At 40.5% G+C, this 11803-nt stretch overlaps 1 protein-coding gene across 2 annotated transcripts in view; it reads right to left on the bottom strand.

The window, feature by feature from the left end:
* Positions 1-1006: 1006 nt before the first annotated feature.
* The window catches only part of foxj3 (forkhead box J3), a 68873-nt gene continuing 58076 nt past the window's right edge, over positions 1007-11803 (bottom strand). Inside the window, exons 7-12 of one of the 2 annotated variants that reach the window (XM_034082778.2) lie at positions 10692-10866; positions 8076-8552; positions 7419-7520; positions 6663-6854; positions 5764-5862; positions 1007-5658 (exon numbers count right to left, since the gene is read on the bottom strand). In XM_034082778.2, coding sequence (XP_033938669.1) covers positions 5546-5658; positions 5764-5862; positions 6663-6854; positions 7419-7520; positions 8076-8552; positions 10692-10866 — 1158 coding nt within the window. In that variant the 3' untranslated portion in view covers positions 1007-5545. The remainder of the gene's footprint in view (positions 5659-5763; positions 5863-6662; positions 6855-7418; positions 7521-8075; positions 8553-10691; positions 10867-11803) is intronic. The other variant, XM_034082779.2, reaches the window with a different exon arrangement.

The raw sequence follows: 11803 nt of genomic DNA, 5'->3' as shown, positions 1-11803 counted from the left end.
CATGACACAGGTGTTTATATTTGAGCTAATGACATGTCCAGAGATCAAAGGTTTCCATGGTGATCAGTGAGAGGAGAGCATTTTCATTGTTCTGGATGAGAGATAAACCTCTTACATGTAAACGTTTTGTTGAAGAACCGTAACAGATATCGGTGAAATTTCAAAGCGTGAAGCATGTTAAGGAACTTGAGCATCTGAAGTGTACGTTTTCTGTACTTTCGGGTTAATAATGTGGTCTTTTTGGCAGATTAACTAAAGGTGTGCAGCTGCTGTGGTGGGGAAAGGTGAGGCTGAATTTACAATGGAGTTTAATGGAGACATGTTGAAAGTTTTTGTCACTTCATGCCCTCAAGAGAAATTTTGTTTAATTATTTTGCTTAATTTTTTGTATCTTACATGAATAATGTTAGAATTTTTTTAAAGTTGGAATAAGGTTTCTGAGTGAAAGTATGAAGGAGCAGTTAGCAGTTGAAGTTGCTGAAGATTGTTGAAGTCTGAAGAGTTCTCCATTGACTTCCATGTTAAAAATGGGATGTATTATGGGATGTATCTCTGGAATTATGAAAGTTATGAATGATAAAAGTAATAGCCATTGATTCCCGACCAAGCTGAACGCTTTGATGTTCCTGAGTTTCTGCGATGTTCAATGTGGGAGAAGAAGCAGCGCAAAATAACCCGGCGGAATAAAGAATTTTGTGCGTAGCATAACAGATAGTTGGAATTCTGTGTCAGCATTCCCACTAAATAAGCAGATACATGTTTGTAAGAAAAGCTCTCTTACAGTTTACTAGTTTTTGCATCATTTCTAAAGATGTATAAGCATGTCCTTTGGGCAATGTACAAATGCTCTTATACTGTATCATAGGGAGTGATCTTTTATCTGTTCTGAGGCCATTTGTTTCCTTTCCTCAAATCTGCCAATGATGTGAGAGTGAAACATCTTCCTGCCATGTTCTACTGATGGCAGTCTTCAGGAACAAAGCTCAAACAGCACATTATTCCACAGTGAAGTTACCATATTTTATTTCTTTAAGTGCCATTCATGCATATTGGGGAAGGGGGTGGGGTGGACGATGGTATCGACAATTCTAATAACACTTGAGTTATTTTACAGCACTTAACAAATACAGAGAGTAGCTGTGTCATCTCATTGGACAACAAAAGTAATAAACCGTGCAATAAACAAAAATAGGAGAAAAAAATACAAGAAATGACAGAGACAAAATCAAACAAAACAGAAAAATAAAACACAAACCAAATATATATTATCAACACTGAAACACTGAATGTAGAACCATAGTACAGGTAAAAGGTAGTGTCACACAAAAAGCCAACGCATTTTCATCACATATATACAATATAGCTATATACATACTGTCACCCTCTGATTGGACAATAACAAAATACTCTATTCTTTTCGCTCCTGTCTTTCATGAATAAGACCCACCCCCAGCCTTGATACCCCACCCCCGAGACGAAAAAAGGGATGATTGAAAAGACATATATGTACAAGCACAACAACACACCAGCACTGAATAAAATAGGCCCCAATCAGCAGTACTTGTTGGCAGTTCTCTCCCATATCGTGATGAGGCTTTTTTATCTTTTTTCCCAATAATTGTAATCTCTCTGGCAGGTACATGTCCAGCGGTTTTTAAAAACTTAAATTGTCTTTTGAAAAACAACTAAATCTCACACAAGCACACACACGCACACACATATAGACATAACATTGTGATTGTGATCCAGTCATTGTCTTCACCTTTTTCCCTTTTAGCCACATCCGTTCACTAAAATATTTTTGTTTTCCCAATGTGCTGCTGTGGTCAAACAGTAGCTTCTGTGCGTTTTCACGATCTTCACCTGGAGGAACTGAAACACACTTCACACCAACCAAGGACTCACAGGACGCTCTCTACTGTCCGTACAAAGAGTCCTAATGAAAACACGAATTGATGTTTTTTCACGGCTGTCTTCAGTGGCAGTCGATTGGCCCCCACTCGACTAAAGGAGCTATGATTTGGGTCATTTAACGGACTGAAGTATTTTGTCTGAGCACTAATGAGGAAATTCTGGCAGTTGAACAAAACTCATAGTTGAGATCCACAGGCGGACATTTGATATACAAAGACAGACAAAACAGAGCAGAAAGTAGCAGGAGTGGACAGTCACTGTATGATTGGCAGGAAAATATAAAAATGAATGGCAGTATCATCAGTTGAAAGAAGAGAACTTGACTTCATCCGCACAGTGCAGCTGTGGACAGTTTAACAGAAGACCGACAATATAAAACTGGGCTGGTTCTAGTTTCAAATAACCTTCTGTGTTCAAATGTAAAAACATCTGGTTCTATAATATCCAATAAAACAACCGTGTGAGATTTGAACATGCCTTTTCTCACAATAACAAAGACATTGTGTAATATCATAGAAAAAGAATCCATGATTGTCATTCAAAATATGAAATAAAAACCTAAACGTTGTTGCTGGAGTCCCTAGCTGGGAAATTATCTTTATAGGAATAGTTAGACATTTTGGTAAATATGGGAAAACCGCACTGGTGACTGTATTTAGAATATGAAGCTACAAACAGTAGACAGTTAGCTTAGCTTAAAATCTGGAAACAGAGGGAACAGCCAGCCTGTCTCTGTCAGACAGGAATCTACTCACCAGCACCTCGAAAATTCAGTAATTAACATTTTACAACTCCAGGAAGTTACTGCAAGTGGACATTAAATAGTCCAACACATACTGTAAAACGTTTTTGTTTTGTCTTTTTCAAACAGATAAACACATAATATAATACGTGTTAAGTAAATCGTTTTGATGAGGTTGCAGGCATATTTCGCTACCTATAGAGTCACACTAGCTTATTTCCCAACGTTTCCAGTTCTAATGCTGATAGTCTGCTGGCTGTAGCTTCAAAAAACATCTCAGAATGTGAAACTAATCCTTTCAATAAGGTGTAGTAGATGCAAAGCACCATCTTGTACATGTTTACCAGTATAGAATAGAGGAGGAAGAATCATGTTTATTGTCAACTGTAGGGTCAGATAGCTTTGAGATCCAGAAGTGCTTTGCATCTTAGAAACGGATCAACAGAAAGTGTAAGTGTGCAAAGGGCTCTTTTTAACATAGTGTATCTAAGGTTCAGCACCTGTCTGATTGAGGAGCCACTCGTTTCAGGACGCAGAGGACAGGTTTCCAGAACCGCGGATCTCCCCGTTCTGTGCTTTGGAAACCCTTCCCACAAAAAAAGCATGTCTGAAATCTCTTCTTTAATCACTGTGTGCATCTGCTTTTGTGCTCGTAGATGGCATAGAGATGATTGCAGCAATCAATCATAGCCCTAAAATGACAATAAAACCAAAACACCCACACACACCATATGTTCAACCAACACACACGCACACACACACACGCACACACATTGTATGAGTCACATTTCTCATTATGTTATGATTGTATAATAGCAAATTCTGACGCTATCGAACCATCACAACAAAACACAGGGCAGTTGAAAGATTCGTATCTCTGTCATTTGAATGTCAGGAGTGACAATGAACACGTGTAGCATCGATATATCGCTTTGATGTGCGATAGGTGGATTTGGATAAAAAAGGAGAGTTCGGTAAATAATGTTTTTTTTGTTTTACCTTTTACAAATGGAAACACCATTTGATGCATATCCTATTGATCATTAATCAATCCAATAATGGCACGTTTAAGAAGCTTCACCACCCTTCATTAGCCTTTATACAAACACATTTTATTTGTCCACGAGCAATGTTTCAAATCGGCAAGGCTGGAAACCAGAACTCTAAAAATTGCATTCAGGCTCATTACTTTTCCTTGTTTCTCTCACTAGTTAAAACAATTATAACATGGTTCGTATATACAATTTTACACAATTGTTTAAACTAATAGTTTGGCATTATAGAAATTATGTTTATACGCTTTCTTGGATAGTTAGAAGATTAGCTCTAAACCAATCTCACGTCTGGAGGAACAGGACACAGAGAAGCAGCTAGCATGGCTCTGTCTAGCGCTAACGCAGAATCAGCCAACCAGAAACTTTAAAGTTAAGAAATGACCACATTATATCTCCAGGGAGTCATCATAGTAACCATCTGAAATATATTCCAGCACACCCCCCCCCGTAAACGTCAAACCGTTAAATTTTTGGAGATATAATGTGTTAGCTTTGTTAGCTTCAGTCAGAGCCAGTTTAGCCGTTTCATCCTGAGAAGTGTATCTACCAAACAATCTTGTCATATTACTCCCCAAATGACTATATGTTTACTATGATACATAATAACATAATGATATATTGGCCATTGTTAGTTTTTTAACATTAAAGTGTCTGTGAAACTGTCGCCATGATACATGCTGAGCGGTGCAAACTGTTTCAAAACCAGCTTGTACTTATTAGCAGACATAAATGCTAATATCGAAGTATTTGTGATAAGCGGATGATGTTAGCATTACCAATACGTCCAAATCTACTTTAATTGTCTCTGAACGATGGTGGCTTGTGTAATGATCAATAGAATAGTCACCTTAAAGTCAACTTTACCATAAAACGTGAATTTCTTTTCTGATAGGTAAAGCAATTATTTCCCGACACGATGCACACAGAGACCCGACATGTTACTTTGGGTGGAGTGAATTAAAAAAGACATTTGACTTCCCTGCTTCACCTTCTCACTCATCATTCTCACGCGCCTTGAAGTGCTTGAGACAGAGAAAAAGTTCAAAAAAGAAAAAGCTGTTGTACTCCCATCACTGGTCTGTTGCAGTGAGCCTGATCACGATGGTTGGCTTTGAAAACAGATCACCATACTTTCTGTGATCTCCCTCTCACCTCCTCTCTCAGTTTGTATAATATCAAGCCTGCTTAAACATTTAACACCCTGTTCAAAGTTATTGTAAACCTCACTTTTCCACCAGCTCAGCCACAGTGGGGCCCACTTTCTCCCAAAAGTGACCATCACATTACTCACAGAGACGGCCTGTGTTTCTTAAAAACAAAAGAAACAAAACTAAATTGTTTTTAAAAAATAAAAGAGAGATAAACTCATCCAAGAGGCAGCGGAGGCCAATGTCAACACGAGAAGAATTACAAGCTGAACACGTCGCTCAAATCACATAACAGTTACGGAGCAGGGGGTCGGGGGGGAGAGGGGTTCGGACTTTGGAAGGCTGCTGGCGAGGGACGGGGAGAGGGCCGGCTGAGGAGCTGAGGAGCGAGTGGTTTGGACGTCAATGTGTTCTACTCGTCTATAGACAAGTACATAAGCAATCACTTTAACATGTCCAACTGAATATGATTGTCTTCAAAGTAACTTTTTCTAGGTATGTTTTGCTTTTCGTAGAAATGTCAGGGCTGTGAAGTCTGTCTGTCTCTTAAGCTTGTCAAACGTTCTTCTGCCTCCCACCCACAGCGGCCTCCTCCTCCTGCGGCCTCTCAGCTCAGCCTGGCTTCCTCTGGCCTCCAACTCCTCTCCTCGCTCCCTTTTGTTTTGCAGAAAGGAGATTTTAGGGGGCTAAACGATGGAGTCCCAATCAAAGTCGTCCTGGATGTCATCAGCTGGCATGCGATGCATCTGGAAGTTTCTGGTAGGTATCATGTGCTGCTGGTTCATCTGTGCATGGTGTCCTGCAGAGAGAGGGGGGAGGGGAGAGTCAGATCGGCCCAGTTTATCAATAAAACATTAAATCAAAGGCTAATAGCTAAATGTTTTTCTCTGTGGCGTCATGTCACCTGTCATTGTGGGTCCTGTGCCGCTCATAGGGGTCATGTGGGGATATCCTGGAGGACCCATCATGGACATGCTCTGTCTGGTGTCCATGTAGATATTTCCTGAAGATAGAATTCGAAATTTGATGTCAAGCAAAATAACAAACTAGTTTCAGGGTGAGGCCCTGCAGCGTCATTTTACAGAAGGAACTCTGCATTAGCTCAGATTATAGCTACTACCCACACAAAAAACATCATGGTCTATACAAATATTTGTTATTGTTTGACACTTGAAATCAGTTGATATTATAATAACACCACTTCCAAAATAGTAAGTGAACTTTGTAACTAATGTTTAGAATTTGCAAGTAACGTGTACCAAAAGAAAGTCTAATACAGCAGCTAAAGAACTGTGTTGCTCTCGGTGTAATCATTGTTGGGGTGAACTATAGACATATGCAGCCGTTGATGAGGCGACGCAAGCAGACCCCATTTGGTTTCAAGGGACCAAAAAGGTTGCAGATCGCTGGCATGAAGAGCGAGCAGAGCTCACTGTTTGCACAACGTCTCCAGACTGTTTGCACTTTCTGATATAAGGAAATGTAGGTTAGATACATTCTTAAGGCTCTTGGTTAACTTATACTGGCTTTTTCAGACTAGAGTTTAGTATGAAAATACCCTTACAGATAAAGAAAAATACCTCATAGTAATGAACAATTACAGCATATATTATTACCAGAAAACAAAACCAGATAAAAGGTGCTTTCTCAACAAGATTATAATAAATCACATAAGAAAACTTCCTCATATCAAAACAAAAACCACAGCCAACAACTACAGAGCACATTACTTAACAAGTTGGTAGGGTGAAGGAGTGTGTGTTGGAGTGTGTATTGGAGTGTGTGCTGGAGTGTGTGTTTGACCTGTGTTGAGGTGCTGGCTGGGTTTGTTGGGGTGCATGGAGCCGTGACAGACAGGAGGCTGCACTGCCCCCTGTGGCTGGATTACACCGGTGCGGGCAAAGAACTGGTTGATGGACGAGCAGAGGTCGGCGATCTGGGTGGGCTCCAGGGACCAATTGTTCAACTCCGCTTGTCTCATACTGTCTCTCAACCCTTCAGAGCATAAAACACACAATTATAGAGAGAACAATCAAAGTTAATACCAGATCTAGGGACAGTATCTGCTCTAAAATGCATTAGTGACAATGAAATGTGTGAAACTGCACCAGCCAACTGTCTCTCGAATATAAATATAGTAAATGAGAAACTAATTAACGAACACAAAGCAAAAACGTTGGTTGCAATATATATTCATTATGTCAGTAACCTTCAGTGGGTGATATTTAAAAAAACATCCTACCTTGCAATCCAAGACTGTAATTGGATAAACTGACCTGCTGAGCTCGGTGTTTTGGTAATTAAACTTGAAGGCAGTGTTATTTAATTGAAGAGCTCAGTTTAATTAAACTCGTAATCAACTCCACAGTGTCAACACTTGAGCACTCAATCAAAGCCAGGGCAGAACTGTACTATCAGCTCCCGGTTTTTAATGTTTTCTTCCTTCTTTAATCTAGAAAAATCTTAATCTCCTACAATTCAATCAAATACATTACATGTTCATTGTGTGTTTAGTATTTGTAAATGCAGTAAGGTTTATTTGTTGTGTCCAAACCGCACCTTGGAAAGGTGAAAGGTCGACATCAGCCCAGTTATAGCTGCTAGCAATACGACAGCTTTCTTTCAGTGCATCCAGATTTGGGTACCAGTCAGACAGTAAACCTGCAACACACACAGCAAACTATCTGTAACATTTCAAGATACGAGACTTGGTGGAAACAAGTCATTTTGGTTCCAGCACCAAGTTTACTCCAGGGACAAATACAGATGTCGTCCTCATTACATCTTTTATGGACAACTGCACAGTAATTGCTGCTGTAATTGTTATTGACTGTGGGTTAGCTAATAATGCCAGATGATGCATTTTCATTGAAGTCACATTTTTACAGCTGTGCAGCCAGACGTAGCACCAAATGAATGAGAAGGTAGCACCAAATAAAACATTTTACCAGGCTTTAAAACAGATGAGCTGTGTGCTGCGGCCACTAGGAGGCGCCAGTCGACTCTGAAAGAGCTGCTGGAGTCGCTGGATGCAGCATTGCTTTGTTCTCACAGCAGCACAGATAATAAATCAGATGATGATTTGCTGTCTACCACCTACAACAATGTCTAAATGCTTTATTACAAAAAATGTATACAAAACGAGCTCTAAACGTGTTGACGTGTGAGATGAACATGATGAGGAGCGAGTAGACGCAGATGCACAGAGGGTCTTACCTGGGTTGCAGGCCATCTGTTGCTGGGTAGGATGGGGCTGGAGGGAGAGGCTCGGGTGCTGCTGCCCGTGCTGCGGTGGGTGCTGGCTGTGCTGCGTGTGTTGGGAGGGGTGTGGCGTGTGTTGCTGTGGGTGCTGGCCGTGGGACGTGTGCTGCGATGGGTGCTGCCCGTGCTGGGAGTGCGCAGCGTGCTGGGGGTGCTGGGGGAGCTGACTGTGTTGGCTGTGCTGGGCGTGTTGGCTGTGTTGGGTGTGGGGGCCGCCGTGCTGCGGGAGGTGCTGTGCGTGGGGCGAGCCGTGGCCAGGGTGGGCCTGGGCAGGGTGGGACAGGGGCACCTGGCCACTGTTGGCGGAGTGGCTGTTGTTGGGTTGGTTGTTTGAGAGGCTGTTCTGAGTGCTAATGTTGCCGCCGGGGGAGTGCTGATAGGAGCAGGAGGTGTGGGTCTGCTGGGAGGAATCTGACTGTATGCCCATCAGACCTGGAGACAAAGCACAAAGGGCTGCTTAGTGTGCTGCTGCAAGAAGTCCATGACAGACAATTATGTACACTCGCAACAATCCTGATAATGGATCTGTCTGCCCTTAAATAGTGATGAAACGGTAACAAAGTGGTTCCTCACACTCATATTGACCAACATTATCATGGTTATCAGTATAATCAGGGTATTGTACAATTTTGTTGAGGACATTTTAAAAAGAAGATGTGTACACATGGCAAGTCAAAACTCAGTTTGAATGAAAATGCAAATTTAAAACAGTAATATCTACTTCCCTTACTGTAATTGTACCCTTGTTTATCCTGAGAGGTAACCCTGGAATCCCTGTTTCAATGTTTCACTATTCATTAATATGGAATATTAATATTTCCAATAAATCAAAAACTTAGAAAAGGATAAAAAAAAGGCAATCAATTTTACAATTAAATAAAACAAACAAATTGTCACACTGAGGAAGCTGGAACAAATGAATAATTAACCTGAACATTCAAGTCAACTTATCAGTTAAAAATGCCATCACTTATCATTGTAAATGGAATATATTTGCAGAAATCACCGATAAATCTTGATAAATAAACTGACAATAAAAATAGTAAAAGCCTTCACCGGTGAATTGAGACGATTGATTCCGACACAAATGTCACTGAAAATGGTTTCAGACCAACGTGTTTTAGTATAACGAACTTGAGCACAAACACACACGGTCACGGTTGTCACATGACTTAAATACATCTTTACATCTTACAATAATGGGATCTGGGTCTCCTGTGTTTAAGTAGTTCTACTCTTGAGACACACCAGCTGCCATTTTGTTGCATCAGGGAATGACTCGGCATCAGCAGTGTCTCTGAGGTTCACCGTCGCTCTCCTCTCCAGATACACAGCTCGGGATTGCCTTTGACAAATTCACGGTGCTGCGGCACAAACATGACTGCGGCATGAACATCTGCACACACAACTGCAATCATCTGAGTGGCAGGGAGTGGTCTTAAGAGGCCCTGTCCTTCACAGCTTTGGCACGGTAAACCTATTCCACTGGAGTGCTTTTAGAGCTGACTCTAGCCCTGAACCTCCACAATCGGCACGTAACACTCACTGCAGGGGTGACAAAGGTGCATCTCTTATCGGCAGAGAAAGCCCATTGTCCAACCAGGGAAATACAGAAAGCAATTAACGCGGCACCAGAATAATAATGCGAGCTCATTACCTATTATCAAAGCCAGTGAATTAGCTCACTGTCTACAGCGGCAGAGTGTGAAATCGTCAAGCTCGATTATTTACGCTTTTTAATTGCTAGAGCTTGACTGACTAAGAGATTTCACTTTTATGCGCATAAAAAAAGGTAACAACTTTGAACTAATGAAACACAGATGATAGATTAAAGGAGAGGAACTCTTTGAAAACATTAGCATGAAATGCATTTGATTTGTGAAAGTAGGTTATGCACAGAAAGCTCAGTATACTTTGCTCCTAACCCGCTTGTCAAGTGCTCTTTGTTTATCAGTCAATCAGATTACAAGCAAAAATGCATTTTGTTCAGCAGGGATTCACAAGCTTTTGGAAAGCTGTGCGCTATCCGCTAGTATATATTATATCATAACAAATTCCCTATCATTATGAAACATGAACCTCATATCCAACAGATTTCTGTGCAAACTCCTCCTCCCCTCTGATGAAACACAGCCTACATGAGAAGACATCTAAAACAAGACGCAGACAACTTTCAAGTAATTTGAAAAACATAAAGCAAGAAGGATAGAGTATCAATTCTGTATTAACCGTTAAATGAAAGCAGTAACATCTGTTTACTAATGTAATGAAATATTTAAGACATGAACTCTCAGATTCTTATTTTGAATATGAAATGAGACCTTTTCCACATGACTCTGGCAGAAGAGCATGCACATGCTCCGTGTAGATTTGCACTATAGGCTATCAGCCTGTTGAATACCTGCTCGTGTCTCTGTAAACCTAATTAGTGCCTAAAGACTCTCTATAGCCCTGGCTCTTAAGAACAAACCAACATTAGGAAAATCGTTGAGAGAATCATCCCGTTCCTTTATAAATAAAGCTTAGGCTCTTTATTAGATTTCCACTCGATGGTCCTGGGAGGCCACTCACCTTGTTGGCTGAAGGACTGCTCAAAAACAGACTTGTAAAGGCTGCGGAAAGAGGCACTGAGATCTTCAAATTCGGAGAACAGGAGCTGCTTGTCCCTGTCTGGCATGTTGTACTGGGACTGGGGGGGCTGCTGCAGGCTCATGGCCTGGGACACGGGCTCTGGGTGAGTGGTCACCTGGAGAGATGAGGAGAGCTTAAGATTTACAGAAGCAGATGCATATCTTTGAGGAACATAGGTAAAGTATAGAACACTATAATGAAGACTTGAGGTAAGATTTGACCTCATGGGCTGCCTTCATTTCAAGTTTATTCTTGCCTTTTCCTTCGATTCGTAAATCGAGGGTAAAACAAACAACTTTAAAATAATCTGTAGATTAATCCATAACGAAATTAATTGTTATTTTTTGACCAATTAATGTATTAATATTGTATCCATTCTTTTATTTGTATTATCATTATGATTATTATTGCATTTCAGATTTGTCAACTGTTATGTAGTTAATTTATGTACCTAGATGTGTTTATTTTGTTATGTATGCTTTGTGAATAATATCTTAAAAATGCAAATAAAAAAATAAAAATCTTAAAAAGATTGACAGAAGCAAACGGCTACAAGGAGAGCAGATTATGTTTAATGTTTAATCTGGGATAGATTTCCGTGGAAGTACACTGGCCTCAGTTCTGCTACACACAGTCCACAGGGACTACTGAGGCTAAGAGGAGCGCACTATAATGTTCAAACATACACATTAATAATATACATACTTTTCAAAAGATACCCGCAATGCTCATATGGTTATGGAGCTGCAAAGAGAAAGTCTCTAGAATACTTAAAGCAACGTTTGTGGTTTATTTAAATGTGTGAGCTAAATATGGCGATGGCACTGGAATACTGTTGTTCCTGTTTGAGGAGGTGTCACTCACACAGCATGTAAAGAACAATCAGGCCAACCACAACAATATAGGTCAGTGCTTAACCACCTTGGCTCACACAGCATTAAGAGACCAACTCAAATGGACACAATCCCAATACTCTGGTGGCCAAGCGAAATGTATTCAAAACAAAATCAATAGCAATACCGTGTACAAATAAGCAAGCATTTTATCCACGT

This window comes from Pseudochaenichthys georgianus, chromosome 5, assembly GCF_902827115.2.
Source record: "Pseudochaenichthys georgianus chromosome 5, fPseGeo1.2, whole genome shotgun sequence".
In the NCBI taxonomy this organism is placed as follows: Eukaryota; Metazoa; Chordata; class Actinopteri; order Perciformes; family Channichthyidae; genus Pseudochaenichthys; species Pseudochaenichthys georgianus.
Note: the sequence above shows the minus strand (reverse complement) of the source record. Positions and strands in the feature narration are given on the sequence as shown.